Raw genomic sequence first — 17899 nt, forward strand, 5'->3', positions numbered from 1 at the left:
TGTATTAACTTATTTTAAAACACATCATGTGAGAAATACTGTTGTTTATTGCATTTATCTAGAAGAAAAAGCATTAAGACATTTCTGCTTCTGTAACTGGTACTTTCATTCTCTTGCATCTAGTCAAAGAGTTTCTCCATGCAAATTCTAAGACTTCTCAAAATATTCTACTTTTCTTTACATTCTAGAAACAATACTTCCTTACAAACCTTTAAGGTGCTGATTTGTTTGGGGTTTTTTTATCTTGATTAAGATGCAGTTTTAAAAAAAGACATGTCCAGTAAAGGACATATACAGAAAAAATAATTTGGAAAAGGAAGAATGCTGATTAAAACTGTGGAATTCAGATCCAGCAGCTAATATATTTTCCTAGAGAATACATTTTTGATTATTTTAGCTAACTTGCTAGTTTTTAGAATGTATTAGAAAGAAAGAGTACCGGAATTAGAAAAGTGCTAGTTCCCTGTAGTGTGAACTACAAGATAAGATTCCTCGAAGGCAAAAACTGAAGTACCACATGTAAAACCCATACCAAAAAATAAGATTAAGTTAAACATATCTAAAAGAAGAATTCTGTAACTTCAAACACCCTACAGCAAAATATTATTTCAGTAACAAATATTAAGAATATACTACAATTATTTTCTATTAGGCAAAATACAATCATGTCACTGGAAAAAGTACCTTCCAAGAAGAACACTAAATTTCTTATTAAGCACTGTTACACTGACATCAAAACTGTTTTAATATGCAGATTATATCAAAGTTCACAGAATGGTTGATGTTGAAAGGGACTGCTGAGCCCATCTAGTTCGACCTCTCCACTCAAGAAGCATCTACAGCTGGATGTACAAGACCACATCCAAACACCTTTTGAATACCTTCAAGGATAGAGACTACACGGGCTATGCAGGAAACCTGTTTCAGTGCTCAGTCGCCTTCACATTACTAAAGGAAAAAAGTTTCCCCATGCTCAGAGGTCACCTTCAATGGAAATGATAAGTATTTTTGAGGGTTTCTGGGTCCTGAGCAATCAGGTCATTTAATACCTCATCAGTGATCCAAGAACTAGCAGCAATATGATAAATATTTTCAGCCATTTCAAGTAGTTAAAGCCAAAGAAAACAAAAGCACTTAAAAATAACCTAACATATTCTGGGCTACAGAAAGCAAGTGAGAATACAAAGCAGTCAACTCTAAAAAGGTTGATTAGAAAAGCAAGCTGACAGCTATAAACATTATGGTTCTATATTAAGTACAGTCATTCACAAGAAAAATCTAGTACTGCAACAGATGTAGCCAAAATAAGCTTATTCTTAACTAATTTGATTAACTAAGTTATAAAGAACAAAACACTATTGGTATAGTTCTTCCACTGATGGCTGGTACACTCACCCTCATTTGGGATGTGTGTGTAGTTCTGACTACCCCACCAAAACAACCTTGTCTTTAGGCAGAGGAAAAAGTAAAGGAAACTTAAATGGATCTCTGTTACTTCCATTCTTCCTCTCCTGCCCTGCTCCTCTTCAATCACTGCAACTTTTTTTCCCTACAACAGTAACTGCTGTTGCTATTCTGAAGATAGAGATCCACAAGCACATAATTGGTCAAAGAGCTTAAACACCCCCCCCCCCAAAAAAAAAAGCTTTGCCATTCCCCAGAAATTCAATTTTACAACTTCTACATGCTTTCTTGAAAGCTTTTTTACCTCAAATTATTTAATAAGCTAACAGTGGAGTAATTTAGTAGATGATGGAGTTAACATGAAGATCAGACAAGAAAAATGAGACTTCTTGCCTTCAAAGACAAAGTTAATGAGTCATTCAATGGTTATAGCAACTGCAATTAGGAAATGGAAAAACTCCATCCTAAGGGTTCCATACAATAGAAACACGTTATACCCTTTAGTGTCACTCAAAGTATCTTTATTTTGTAATACTTGGATTTAAGAAACAAGTATTTCTGTTTATCCTCTCTTCTATTATGGAGGCCTCTCAAATTCTGAAAAGCATCAAGGTAATCCTAATGCAGCAACTTAAAGATAAATCTGCACCCTTTTATTTTAAAAAAGGCAACAAAAAAAAAAACCACAATAACTGAATTAAGTAGCTTGACTGTTTACAGCTAGAATAATAAACACAAGTTGTTCCATGAACACAAACTAGCTTTTATTAGTTCTTGTTCAAGTGTCCTGTATCCTGCTCTCTCCTCAGGGCAGTAAGTTCAGCTCCTTTCAGAGGATTACTTCACTGGGTTAAAACAAAACAAAATCCCCCAGCTGCAGCAGAACTTGCCCCAGTAAACTGGAAATTTTGCCCACACCAGGGTTAGACAGTGATTCTATTATTTTGTCCTGTAGCAACTCTGCCTTGTCTTCACAGAGCACTGACTCTCCTCTCTGGAGTCACCAGCTTGCTTGAAACCAGTAGGAATCTGAATACATTTCAGCCTCCCCCTTCACATTTAATTTTGGTTTCTACTGGCGGTAAATTTAGAAGTTATATTTGGAGACAGGGGAAGAAGAGGCCTGACACTCTTCATAGGCTTCATTGGCATAGAAACCAAGCTAAAAACACCCAGAAAGGAACAGAGAATGCCTGTTTCAAGGTATTACTTATGCTATGTACTTAAATGCCACCTGAAGCAGCAGTTAACATTGAAAGTATATAAATAATATCCAAGATTTTCTTTTTCCAATAGTAAGAATGATTCACCTAATGTTTAATTAAAGGACTAAGGAGAACTCACAGGTCATCATCTCAGCCCCTCTCAAGCCTCCAATGAACCATAATTTGGTAGTAGGCAATATAGCTGCTTTTGTGAACATAATGGTCAAAACAATTACTAAGACCTATTAAACCACAGACAACTTTAAATTAGTAGCCCTCTCCCTCACATTTTAAAAGTGGGTGACACTGAAATTTTTTTCCTTCCTGTTTAAGTCTGTACTTGGAATATCTGGCTAACTATATGAAGCTTCACTATAAAAAGAAAAAGTGTGTACTTTGCTATTAGACACATTACTCTCAAACTGTTAATGCTAGTATTTCAATCCCTGCTTCTGCAGCCCTCAAACTGGAGTACATTACAGTCTCATATTCTCAAAAAGTATCTACAATAGGACATGTAAAATTCAAAATCAACTAAGGAGCAATGGCTCTTCTGCCAACAATGACTCAGTCTCATGGTAACCACAAAAGGGTGAACAGCACAGAAAAACATAATAGTTTCCTTCATATGATTTTTACCTTCTACTATCTTCAGTTCCCTTCCCAGAAAAGATCTACAAAACAGTGATTCACTATTACATTTCAGAAGAAGTTAAAATCAATGCCAGATCTTTCAGCACCAAAATATTGTATAAAATACAGTTATGTTTATTTTCTACTTTTACATAAATAATTTCTTTTAAAAATAAATTATTCTTATACAATGTACACAATTGGTCCTTCTACAACTGATTTCCTTAAGTCTGTTATTTTGTATAATTATTTCCAAAGTCACCAGATGCAATACCTGAAGTCAGCTGACAGCTTACAAAAAAACGTAACCCACAAGAAAGCCCATAGAACAGAGGCTTTTACTGAGGGGATGTATGCAGATACTTTAAATGTTTAGGCTAATCAAAATAAAAACTAAAAGTGGAAGATCTCATTATCTATTTAACACTTTTTATCTGTCTGAAACAACAAACTTTATCTGACCTACAGATGTTTGCTTTCCTGGCTAAACAGAGTTTGCTTTATTTCTGATGAAATGACTGATTGTACAAGAGTGGCAATATAAGCAAGTTATTCAATTATGCCATTAAAAAAAAACAGAGGAAAGGGATACAAGAAGATACATGTTATCAACTGCACTAAAAATGCAAAAGATTAGAATGATTATCTCTGATAAAGTGAATTGAAGTATAACATGCTAATTCTAGTCATAGTGTACAAACACCACTCAATTTCTGTAACCTGAATTTACATTTCAAAAGCTGCTCTTTACTCCTTTCATAGAATACTATTATGGAAACCAGTATATTATAAAATTATTGAAACAATTTCAACAGCATATTGCACATATTTTAAAAATGTGCAATTTTATTTAAACATTTAAACTTTTTTTATAAACATGTTTTTTTGACTCTGCTTACATAATTTCTTTAGCATAGCACAGAATTATACAGGAGATACTGCTATACAAGTTAAAACCAAAAAATCTCATACAATTAGCCAGCTTTAGTTTTCCCGTTTATTTTAATACCTTTATTACCAGCTCATTTTGTCAAAATGTGACTTTTAGGTAAATTTTAGCAGTGATGGTTCTGTCTGGGGCACCACAGAGCTACACAAAATTCTCATTAGCAATCAAAAATTAAAAAGCACTTTTAACATATCCTTCTTTCTACCTTTCAAATGAAATTACATTTTTGAAGAAGCTTTGACTCATCCAGTTTTAACCTTACATTGATGAGTTCATGGGTTCTTCCAAACTGCATTAAAACTAATAAAACACAAAAATTTCATGATGTTGGACCTAAACCTTTGCTTCAAGTAAAACTGCGGAGACAGCCAAGCAGATAATGCAAGTTCCACCTTTGTATGCAAAACAGTACATTGAAGCACTTCCTTCACAAAAAGCAACACTCTTGGCACTTGGTAGAACACTTCTTCACTTGGTAGAAGTTACTTTGGTGTTCTATTACCATTTATTCACATTATGACAAAAGGTCCACCAAAAATATCCATTTATTGCAGCTTCTAGCATTGGAAGGAAAGGCATGACATATTTAAGATTGTCGGTGCCGTGCGCAAAAAGAACTCTGATATTTCTGCATTAGATTCATGACATTTTCTATACTGGTACACACACATTTATTCCACAGAAATCGTAACACTGTAAATGTGATAGGTGCAACAAACAATTGGTTAAATTAAAAACTATCCTCTTCAAAAAGCTACCAGCTTTTCATATCTGTGTTTCACCTGATGCCTTCATTTGCTGAAAAATTCAAGTCCTTTAACACTTGCCTACTGGTAGTGATTTTTAAGTCTGCAATAAACTACTCTATAAATGAGGCATGAAAGAAGAGACCTCTTGCTACATAAAAATAACTTTAACAAATACAAGCTGCAAATGCTCTAATGCTTGTTTTGTAACCACATATGGCATTTTTCAGCTTTACTTGTCTAAAAATAAGATTTATTTATCTGTAAATAGCAAAATCTTAATCTTGGTATTTTCAAGGCAAAAAAAGATCTTGAGATAAAATTTGAATCTGAACCTGTTGAAAAACACTTCAGGATGTTTGTTTTCTGAATGCCACCTAATTGTAACAACAGCTCATATTATCAGCTATTATTTTTTTATTTTTAGAAAAACACATAAAACCTGTATCATTAAACCATAATCACCATTAATAGAATCATAGAATGGTCTGTGTTGGAAGGGAGCTTAAAGATAACATAGTTCCGATCCCCCCACCATGGACAAGGACACTTTCCACTCGATCAGGCTGCTCCTCAGATGTGGGGGTCTCACAGCTCCTCTGCACAACATGCTCCAGTGCCTCACACCCTTCACAGGAAACAAATTATTCCTATATCTAACAAAAGTCTACCTCCTCCAGTTTGACACCATTCACCCTTGTCCAGTCACTGTATCTTCTTGTAAGACCCTCTCTGGCTTTCTTGCACAGCCCCTTCAGGCGCTGGAAGGCTGCCATAAGGGCTCCCTGGAGCCTTCTCTTCTCCAGGCTGAACAATTCAAGCTCTCAGAGCTTCCCCTCACAGGAGAGGTGCTCCATCCCTCTGATCATTTTGGTGTCCCTCCTCTGGACTCACTCCAATAGGCCCATTCCTTCCTGTGCTTGGGACCTCAGAGTTAGATGCAGCACAGAGTAGAGGGTTCAGAATCCCTCCCTGTCCCTGCTGCCCACATTGCTTTGGATGCAGCCCAGGACATGTTTGGTTTCTGGGCCATGAATGCTCCTGGCTGAGTCATGTCCACCTCTCACCCACCAGCACCTCCAAGTCCTTCACAGCAGGGCTGCTCTCCATCAGTTCATCCCCAGCCTATGTTTGTGCTTGGGATTGCTCCAACCTAGGCACAGAACCTTAAACACTGGGCCTTGTTGAAATTCATGATTTTTGCATCCACCCACCTCTCAAGCCTGTCAAGGTCCTTCTGGGTGGCATCCCTTCCCTCCAGCATATCAACCACACTACACAGCTTGGTGTCATCAGCAAACTTGCTGAAGGCAAGAGCTAAGATCAATTAGCTCTGATTTAGGTCACTAGTAGCCACTGAAAACTCAAAACTAAAACAAATAATATGTAATTACACTTAGGTCATAAATTTAAGAGCAGAAGATCTAAATAAACCTTTCTGCAAAATAATTCTTTTCATTTTCTTGTTTATTTGGAAAACATATCCACAAAAGCTTTTCAAAATAAATATTGCACAGTTTTCCAGAATACAAGGATTCTTGAGAAAATGTGAAACAAACTACATGGTATTTTAACTTACTACCTTTCTCCACGGTATCAGGGTTTTTTAAATCCACAAATAAGGTAGTTTACAACATGCTTTTTCCTTCAAATATGTGTTTTAACACCAATTTCCCACAAACCCAGGCAGACCAGCTAGCAGGAAGGTAGCTATTTCCAGTTCTCTACCAAACGTATGCTCTGCTGCAATATGGTCATGGCCACAGCCACAGCTCTCCAAAGAAACACCAATCCTCCCAAGATTGGTGAGCCTTCAGATTAATAAACACCGAACTACTTAGCAATTAACTTTATAAGGCATTTCAGTAAGACACAGAAGTGAAGAAATTTTCAGCTACTTTTTGCTTTTATGTATTCAAAACTAAGTGATCAAATCTGATTAGAATTCCTGACTGAACAGAACAGATGCACATCATTTTCTTTTCCTCACCATCCCATCACTTGGCAAGCATCAACTACCCAACACCCAGATCTAGCAGTACCCCCTTCATGACAACAAAGTGGGCTGGTTTGTTGTTTGGTTTTGGGGTTTTTTATCATAAGGCATCTCTGCAGAAAGTTTTCAACAGTAGTTAATATGTCAGAAGGTCAAAGGTGTAAAATCTGCACTAGAAGCAGAAGTCCATTGCTGCCATTCCACAGCTGTGTAGAAATACCAAGTGTGTCGCTTTAACAGGGATTAGATACCATGGAAACCCAGAACCTCTGGAGGCAAACTTTGAAAAGAATCCGGAGATTTCTACTGAATGTTGTTGAAAAGTAAGTTGCCAAAAGAATGGCTTTTTTACCACAGTGAATTTCCTTGTGCAAAAATAATCTGTAGCAAGTGCTTCACATGTATTTAAGTAATACTTAAATTATCTTAGTTCTCTTTTAACTAGGGATCTTTTCCTAACTAGGGATCGCTAGTTTGTTTTTTTTTTTTAAAGAATCCTATAAATCTGATAAAAAACCCCCACAAACCAAGTAAAATAATGGTGATCAGGGGCTTTATGAAGGAAATGAAAAAACTTTACCATGTATGTGTAGACAGATGTACATAGATGTGTCTCTCTGTCCATCCCAACAACTACCTCACATATAACATTTTACATGCTCTTTCATTTTACAGGTATTATTATTCAGATTTAACCAATTTAGTTAACACGTTTAGTAGCACAACATATACATCTGCATTCATTCCCTATGGCTTCTATTGAGATTACTCCCATTCCAATCCTTCCCATCAATAGTAAAAGAAGAGGTATTAGTGCATATGAGAACATATCTGGTGTGAATGCATGAGCTCTTCTGGAAAAATGAATGTTCTAAGACTAGTGATATTAGAATTAGGGTCTTATTCTTCAAAGTATATCCATTTCTCTCCCCTTTTCTTGAAGGTTTCTTGTCTACTAATGAATTATGCCACAATAATTTTGAATACTGTAATTTTGGTATGATCCAAACAGATACATGCTTCATATTAATTGTAAAAGTATAAACTGGGCATTGTCTCCTAGGGTTCTTCCTATTACATAGGTATAGGAATTAACAGATAAATTTGCCAACAAAACAATGCTATGTCTAAATATTAATAACATCAACTGCTGGGACCAACATTTTCAAATCTTTACACATAATATAAAAAATTTCTAGGAAAAAGAAGTTGTTAAAAGCTTACTCTAAAGCTTGTACACAGTGGGTATTGCAACTCTGACTTACTCCAGAATGTAGAAGCTACTAAAAACATTACCACCTATCACATAGCCTTCTGTTTGTCAAATAGTAACTTGAGAATAGCTTGACGAACTGGTTTAATCTATAAACAAAGTATAAAATGAGGTTTTCCTCCTTGAACCCTTTCTACATAGAAGAAACTCAGTAACAAAACAGAAGAATGTTACTGAGACCAGAGGTCAGTCTAAGGGTGTGTTCTGTCTCCAACACAATCAGCACACTAAGCTTAATCACCTCTTTGACATCCATGTTCCTCAGATTCCCCAAGAAGCATAGCAGCTCCATGACAGCTGGTAAAGTGTGCATCTCTGCCTATTCCACTTGCATCTGTTACAGATTTGATGCATGTGAGTTTGTTTTCTTGAATATGCTGGTATAACTGCCTGTATAATCTTGTGTATCAACAAACTGCATATGTTTGCTTCCCTTATGTACTTTCTTTTCTAAACCAAACCCTAGTGAGCACTCTACAACTTTAATATTGCACAATTTGGTGAATAACAGCTCCACAACTACTTGGTGACTCTGCAGGTTCCAGTCATTTCCAATTCCCACCTCCTATTTCAGAGCACTTTCAAGAAGTCCACTTCCCCTTCCTTTCTGTAGCTCCCCTTGTGATCAACCAAAACTGTGGACAGTACCCAACACACAGGCAGGTCTTGTGTCTTATACAGTGGTACTTCCTGTTAATTCTCCCCGATTCCCTAACGATGGACAGTGTTGCATTACGATTTGCTGGCATCTGCCACCTTAGTGGCAACAGTTTCAGCAAACCACCATGTCACAGGCCATGTCTTTACTCAGCAGCAGCTTCACGGAATCAGTACAGAAAGTAGATCTGGGTCACATAGAACATACACAACATGTAAACTGTAAAAGCAGAGGGAACAGGAAAGCCTATAAAATCAGGAAACATCACCAAGAGCAGACTCCGTATTCAACAATTAGTTCCATTTCCATTTTAGCTTACATTCATTTGGGCTGCAAAATTTAATGTTAATTGAAAATGCTGAATTTTACTCTAAATGCTATACATATTTCAGTTAAAGTACAACATAAGAGCTCAAGAACAAAAACTTCCTGAAGACTATGCAGGAGGATGCTAACATGATAAATTTATTTTAAAAGGGAGTAACAAACATGAAGACTTTATTCCTGAAAATGTATTGTGGAAACAGAACTGCAGAAACAGCACAGTTTCACCTCAAGGTCCTGATTTGAAAGAAGTAGGAAAAAAAGGACTCAAGTGCATGTTTCCTGTACCATGCATAAGTGTCATTAAAAATTCTTCAGAAAAACTATGAAAAACTTAAAAAGTCTCAAGATTATCGACCAGGAATTTTATTGCATGTGTACTTAAATCAAGTCAGGCTAGCAAAAGTTTCCTACCCAACATTGTAACTCAGTAGACCAAAATGAAATCATTAATTAAATAAAATATAAATCAGATGATACTATGAATCAGTAAGAGCAAACTCTATTCTTATTAGCAGGTCAGTCATGCTTGACTTTTTCAGTATAACCCATTTTTCTTAGTAATTGGAAATAGAGTAGTTGAGCTTTTCAACTTACAGAGATAATACAGACAAATTTCAACAGCTTAAGAAAACCACACATATACAACATCAGCTGAACACACTATGAGTTGCAAGAGCAGGCTCTACTGAAAAAGACTTTCATTTTCATTTGCAATTCACACAACATTTACAAACATTCAGGGTCATTCCTTTAAAAAAAAAGCATGCTTAGGTCTCGACAGGTAGCTGGGAATTTTTTCAACACTACTGTTAAAGAGTGCTGACTGAGCATTTTAAAGCAATCCTACAAAATAAGTGGCACAAAGGAAAATTCTCCGGACCTCTCAATTGCCAGTGAGACAAAGCACACACCTGAAAGCAGGAACTTTCCAGAAGGTTCATTGATTATGAGGCAGCTAAACAAAAAACACACAAGAAAGGAACACAAGCCACACCACCCAATATCAGCTGTGGCCCAGCACTGCAGGGATTTAGTGGTCAACTCCTTTATTTGAATTATGCAGTAATTCTAGAATTTGGAACAGATTTTACGAGCAAACAGCTTGTGCAAGTCACTTTTCCTAAGCATTTATTTCATATATTTGATGCAAGTCAATTTTATGACCACAACTCTGGAGATTCAGTTAAGAGCCTTAATGCTTAAGTACATTCCTTGAAAAATACCTAAAGGATTGTTTCTGTTAAATTTCAAGATACAATGGTTTCTGAAGTACCATGATCAGAATGAACAACTGGACGCAGTACCATCCAAGACCCCTGTCCCAAGGGTTTCATTTTTTACCAAAGGCATCACTTATTCCTCAAAGATGGCAAATGTTAATTACATCAACCATTACCAAAGGAATGTTTAACCACAAGCTTGCACAACTTTAAAAGAACCCTAAACATCTTTCCTGCAGGCAGCAAAGAACTGCTATTGTAAGTACCCTCTTTTCAATAACCTCTCCAACATATTTTTTTCAGATTAATCAGGGAAAAGCAAAAGCATGTTCCACACCTGAAGCTACATATACATCTTTACCAAGGACATGATTCTGACCCCCCTTACAAGAACAAGCAGTGAACATTTATAGGATTACCTCAACAGGTAAATATTGCTCAAAGCTAAAATGAACAAACCATGTTTGTAAATAAGTCACCCTGCAATAGTAGGCAGACCAACTTTTTCTTCATTTTTTACATGAAATGCACATTTTACAAGTAAGAAGAGTCTGCCAAGCACCTAGTAACCAAATAAAAAGGTGGGTTTACAAAGAAAAATATAGCAATATAAAATTTATTACAGATATTATATTGTCTACACCACTCAAAGTTCAGAGGACTTTTTTTTAAAATGTTCTGTGTATTGCAAACACAGCTGGAGGCACAACCATGGATGAGGCTGGGGGACATGACCCAGTATCTAATGTTTTGGCTATGAAGTAGTTGAGGAGTAAGTTAGACTATCTCAGTTTTAGGCTAATCTTAGCCTATGATAATGGAAACAATACTTAAGTGGAATAAAGAGTCAAAAGTTAAAATGGAAATTTATTTTTCACTTTCACTGTAAATCACACATGGTCTGAGTGCAGGCTGTGCTTGACAAGACTTAAGCACAAACCAGAAAAAGTTAGTCATTCTCATTAAAAAACACAGCTGGTGAAGGGGGTGCCCAATTTACTAAAATCAGCTACTTGTGACAGTACTTGCCCAGGAAGTGGGAGACCTAAGCCTGAGGCAGCTCAAACCCACAGTATTGGCTCCACAGTAGTTCAGTTTCAGGAGGAAAAGTCGGCAGGGCCTCTCCAACTTTATAAATTGCCAATATTTTTCATTCTTTTTTTACTCAATCTCTTTGGACTGCTTTTCTTCATTTGAAAATGGCTTCTCTGATTTGAGTGTACTGGTATATGTTCATTCCCCTCTCCAAAACAGCGAGAAATCAAGAGGGAGATTTGAGGCTATGAAACTTCAGAAAATACTGAAATCTATGACTAAGTTGAACACTGAGGTCTCACAAAGTTAGGTGTGACAACATTACCAGTTGCCACATCTTCCTTATTTTGTCAACACCATTACAGGGAAGAAAGTTTCAAAATATGCCCGTAATTAGCTATTTGTCAAAAGTAACTAATTTTCCCCTCATTTAGAAGACTACTACCAACAGTTTGTATTAACACAGTGCTTGATTTCTGAGGTTATGCTGGTGTGGTCCCTACTACATTTTTCAGATATAAACAAGCTGAGAAAAGGCTTAGAGCTTCTTCTTTTTAAAGTACCACAGAAAACATCTGGTTTGGCCATAACACAGCTACTCCTGCTCAGAACCCTGCTATTTGAAGTCATTTGATTCATGTTACTGAACTTTCCTAATACAATTAGAAGACTTACTAGATATGACATGCATGTCACAGGCTGAAGCTGCCTCTACATTCATGACTTTATGTCACTGCACAGATCAGGTACCTCTTTCTTCAGGCTTCATGCATCTTTCAAGAACCTAAAAATCCCCCAGTTTCACAAGATAGGCTCAGCCACACCGAGATCTCACTGCCACTAGAAAGGCCAGTCCTGTTCCCAACTTCTCCTCCTGTACTACCTTTGAAGAGATCCAACCTTAGATTCTGGACTACCAAGACCTTTTGTGAAAAACCTGAGTGGAGCAATCCTGGCACCTTTTGCTGGTTTTACTCTTTTTTGTTTGGTTGTTTTTTTGTTTTGGTTTGGTTTTTTTTTTGTTTTGTTTTGTTTTTTTTTTTTTTTTTTGCTCAGTATGGTAAAACTTATGAAATTAAGCCAATTTGTGTGCAAAGTTGCTTAGGTCATTCTGTGCCCATGCCAAAAAGAAAGGAAACTGCCCACATAAAAACCCAGAAAAAGTTACTGTAACCACTGATATCCTGATCTACCAGTGAGCCAGGGTTTCGTCCTATGAATCAGCTGCAGAGCTGCGTGTTATGTTTGTGGCCCTCCAAGAGATTCAAAAATCAGACAGTAATGGCAATACACAGTTAAACAACCCTGCTTTAAATTTATACAAAAAGTATTGTATCTGTCCAGTACTTCAGCACCTTAGAAGCAACATACAGAGAGATTTGAAGTTTTTCTGTTGTTAATATAAAATGAGAAAGTACTTAGACATTTAAATAAAAAGTGGAAAAAAGTGTAAAATACAGTCCTTTAAGTTAATTAACTGCAGCCCTATTTTATCTGCAAATGTCTCAACAGTTATAATTTTACTTGTTTGTAGCAGGATTCTTCATTAAAAAATAGCAAAAAAAAGTTTACAAAAATATTAAAGCTATTTCTTCAAGAGAGAAACCATTTAATAGAGAAATTTTTAAGAGATGAGTGCTACAAAAATAATTTAAAAATTTTAAATTGCTAATATTACAGTCCAAAAAACAACTAAGATGCAGGGACAGATCACTGTCTGAAGGCAACATTTACCTCATTTCAGGGGAGCCTCATTTGCTTTTCTAAGTCTAAACTAGGTATTTCAAGTGCAAAAAGTCAGTGCAATGAAAAATTGTATCTTCCTATGATTGAGGTCCTATCACTAAAAATACCTGTGCAACTGTCACAAGAAAACAACTGTAACACTTATCTTAATCTATCTTTCCTTAGTATTTTTCAGTATAATAAACTTAGTGCTCCAGATGTAGAATTCTATCTTCCAGTTACAACGTTACCCCATATCTCTGGAAAGCAACAGAATTTTCCTAAACTAGATTGAGCTGTTCAGTAACACCAATTACATAAGATTTTTCTTAAGACAAAAAATACTGTAGAAAATACAGTAGATATATAGATATAAGCTAGCAGTCTTACATCAAAACTATAGAATTACCTACATTTGGGAGTTTATTTGCCAATCACTATTAGGCTCAGTCCCCGGAAAAGAAAGAAGGAAGAGATTTTTCTTTGTTCACATTTCCTGCGTAGGTTGACTTTCATGAGCGTTACAAAGACTACTTGACTTTGCTCAAGGTTTTTAACCAAGTAACATTGAGAGAGTAAAGAGTCAGCAACAATGGAGATAACAGATACAGAAAATATAGCCTTATCTGAGTTTGTGTTTTGCTATAGTGTTTACAGAATAAATTTTCATCTCTTAGCCCCATTTCTAAAGGCCCACACAGCTGACACTCATACAACTAAAATATCTTTAAAAAAAAAAACAATTTCTTTATCCCTGTATAGTGCCATACAACAGCAGGCAGCCACCAGTCTTACCTCAACCATTACTTACAAACCCTACCAAAAGCAAGTGCTACAGTTGCATGGCAAGTTCAGTAACAGCTGAACCGACATCCCTGTGGAGAGTTGCCTTTGGCCGCACCCAAACGGGAAGGTTTGTTACCTTCCCACTTTACCATTTACCTGTTTAGCTCTGACCAAACCCTAAGTCAAAGACTCAAGACTACCTGACCCCAAACTTTAATCATGAAAGACCGGTTATTACAATTCGTGAGCAGTACAGCTTGTAAATCCTGAAGCCTTCAATACAATTTCTGTGCCCAAACCACTCACACACACATGAAGTCTTCCCTCATGACTCAGTTATCTGGAAAGCCACATTTCTAAGTAAAAAAGGCAACTTCAGCTTTAGTGCTTAGCTGGTCTCTCAGATTTACATGCTGCAGAAAACAGCTGCATTTCATCCTCTTTGTTTCTGTACAGATTCACAAAGCATCATTCCAGTCACTTTTTCTGCAAACAGGCTGGACTAGAAGCAGACAAAATAGCAACGCTATTAAGGTCAGATGACAAAGAACTAGAAGGTAAAAACAAACGAAAGAACGATTACTGAAGAAGTTTTATTATCATTTTCCTAAACGTGATGCTTTATCCAACAAAGGGAAGAATAGGGAAGAAACAGAAAAAATACAACAATAAGTAAATTATACAGCTGAACTGACTTATACCTGCAAGGAATGTCAAATGTAAAATCTAAGATACATTCACCAACAGGAATGTAGTCATTCAAGTGACTAAGGAAAAGAAAAAAGGAAGTAAAGCAAGACAACAAAGGTTGGCTACTTTACTTCTAATGTCATACTCCTGCAGGGAAGCATGACAAATTCTTATCCATCAATTATTTGTCTTTTTGCCCTACGAAGAGAGACAAAACAGGAGGGCCAGAAAGCAATACAAATCACACATGCCCGCGGCAGAGAGTTACGTAATGCTGACGTACTGCCTGCTCTTTGCGCACAACTTACTTTGCTGCAATTCCAAGTACCAGCTTCTAACAGCTGCCCGATTTGTACACTTTTAAACTGCTTTGTAAATAAAATGTAGACACAAAAAGAACAAGATACAGAATGAAGCTTTAGAGCTATTTCCAACAGAGATAAAAATAAGTAAAGCAGAGGGCTAGCTTTATGATGAGACATTTTCTGTTTCATAAGAAGTCATAGAACTGGCTTTTTGTGCTAAAACTCAAAACTAAATTGCCTGCCCAACTAAAGTCTTTTAATTTAACTTACTTGAAGACAGCACAAATAAAAAGAGAAAGATAGCTCCTTCAACTTCACTGAAGTTCTACTGCCAGGAAACACAAGTCAGTAATTCTTTTGATAATAATATACACATAAAAATCTCTCTATTTAGAAGAGAGTTTGCCCTGAATGGAGTCAAAGAGATTAGCTAGAAGTAGAGGCAGAATGGGTACAAGCTGGGCCAAAAAGTATTATTAAACATGGGAGAAAAAAAAAGAAAACAAAACAAAAAAAAATACATCAAACACAACAGAACTGGCCAGATTTCATAAAACTAAATTCATAAAACAGTAATAAAATATGGTATTAACCATATTAAGTCATTTTTTCCCCCTACATTTTGTCTTTAAAAACTAGGACAAAACCATAAAATCTGTGGTAATCTACTGCTCAGTACCTATCACAGCCATTATGTAAGCAAATACATCACAACACTTAAGATCACATGCTTGAATAATCAGCTGCTAATTAAGTATATCTGCAATTGCCTTGTTCCTTCCTTTCTCTGACCCAAAACAGTAAGTAAACAACATGACAAAAATCTCAGTCTTCAGCAGTCAGATATAACAAAAAACTAAAACAATATGCTCCTTCCCATGGGGCAGTAATCAGTAAGGCTGTATTTTAAACTCTGGAGCACAGCAGACTGATTTATAACAAATGACTACACAATTTAATGTACACAGCAAACTGAGGAGGCCAACTCATACAGACAAACATTAAGCTAAGCCCTTTTGGAAGGCCACACCAAATAGTGCTTACTCAAAGCTGGGCATCAGCACCATCACTGGAAGTTCCTAATAAACATAGGATAAAAATATTACAGAGACAAATTATTTCTTCATGTGGTTTTTTTTACTCCTTTGAGTAACTAAATTAAAGTTTCCCTTCTACCTGTCTGACCTCTAATAACATATGCTTTCAAAGCCTTTTAAAACATGCCCAAGTTACCTCAGGCCTTGAGGAAGATAGTGTTTGTAGGCTCTCAAGAAAATGCTCTGCCAGCATTTTTCTTCTCTGTTGCAGAGAAGAAGGAATGACTTCAGGACTTCTACTGAGTTCAAGTTATGGAAGCATGGTGCCACAAAAAAAGCAGCTGGTGACCATCTACCAACCTAAAGGAATACGTCACAGGGTGTGTCACAGGATTGTCACCTCTATGACAATCCCTGTATCTAAGTGCCCAAAACTATACAGAAATTTACAGTGCTGTAAGATTATCAAAATAAATATTCCAAATATAATAAAATTGTTTCCTGTTATTTTTCTTAAATCATAACCTAGGAACAATCTGAATATAAATAGCACTATTTATATATGCACAGATGTGTGATTACTTCTGTGGACATTCTTTTCACTGCTCAAGCTGTAAAACACAAATATTAAGATAAATAATTCAGGATTTAGCTAGAAGATTACAGTAGAAATTTGAATCATAGAGAGTAATAAGATTTCAGACTTCCTTATCTTTACATTCAGAGCAAGGCTATAAAGTACAACGGGTTTAAGGAAAAAATTTAAACTTTTGAGGAGACTGACTGCACCTAAGTAATTTTTACATCCAGTAATGATGAAAGCTTACATATTTTGAGTAAAACTGACCTTAAGGTAATGACTGCAAGACTTATATAATTGACATTAAACTGCGAGAAACAAACAGCACAATCAATTCGGGCAGAATGAAAACCTTCGATTTCCAAATTATTACTTCCGTGGTAAGGTTCGGGAACAAAAGAAAAATTGGTCTCAGTGACTCACAAAGCTGCAGACCGTTCCTGAGAATAGCCTGTTCCTGCATGTGCATACACACAGACACACACACTGAAGGTCAGTTTCCTCCCTGCATTTCACACTTCCCTCCCTCGCTCTAATCTTCACACAGGCCTTGCACTCTGTCCCTGCGCCAGACAGCTCCGGGCTTTCAGAAACCACAAGGATCCAGAGGTTGGCTCGCAGCACGCACCTAGCAGAGACAAGGACCCCTGCCCCTTCCTCCGCCGGCGGCCCCGCTCTCCCGGGAGCCGCACCCGCTCCGGCAGGGGGAGCGCCCGGGAAAGCCCGCCGAGCCCGGGCCGCGGGAGAGGAGGTGGGCGAAGGCGGCTCCCGAGCAGGCCGGGCAGCGCCCCCTCCGCGGCAAGGCCCGGCTGTCAGAGCCCCTCCGTGGGACGGGCCCGGTGCCGGTCCTGGTCCCTGCCAGACCCCCGCGCGTCGGAGCCGAGAAGCGGGGGGAGGGAAGGGCGCCCCGGTCGCACCGTGCCCGCCGCGCCGGCCCCAGGGGCGGGGGCAGGCGAGCGGGGCCTCGCCGGGGACGCGGCGCTCACCACTTGGTAGCGGCTGACGGGCTGGTGGTGATCCATCCTGGCCACCCGCCGACACGCACGGGCGCGGCCGCAGCTCCTCCGACCCGGCGCCGCGTCGCCCGCTCCGTCCTTCCCTTCTTCCTTCCTTTCTTCCCCCGCCCGCTCGCCCGGCGCCGCCGCCGCCCGGCCCCGCCCCGCCCCGCCCCGCCCCGCCGCGGCCGCCCCCCGCCCGCCCCCGCGGCGGCGGAGCGCCCGGGCCCCGCCCCGCCCGCGGCCGCGCTCGCTCCGCCCGGGCCCCGCCCCGCCCGCGGCCGCGCTCGCTCCGCCCGGGCCCCGCCCCGCCCGCGGCCGCGCTCGCTCCGCCC

At 38.3% G+C, this 17899-nt stretch overlaps 1 protein-coding gene across 2 annotated transcripts in view; it reads right to left on the reverse strand.

Moving 5' to 3' along the window:
• Positions 1–17691, reverse strand: part of NDFIP2 (Nedd4 family interacting protein 2) — a 44882-nt gene extending 27191 nt beyond the window's left edge. For both annotated transcript variants that reach the window (XM_021529382.3, XM_031504915.3), the window contains exon 1: positions 17556–17691. In XM_021529382.3, the coding sequence (XP_021385057.1) occupies positions 17556–17591 (36 nt within the window). In that variant the 5' untranslated portion in view covers positions 17592–17691. The remainder of the gene's footprint in view (positions 1–17555) is intronic.
• Between the last annotated feature and the right edge of the window lie 208 nt (positions 17692–17899).

This window comes from Lonchura striata, chromosome 1, assembly GCF_050655825.1.
Source record: "Lonchura striata isolate lonStrDom1 chromosome 1, ASM5065582v1, whole genome shotgun sequence".
NCBI lineage: Eukaryota > Metazoa > Chordata > Aves > Passeriformes > Estrildidae > Lonchura > Lonchura striata.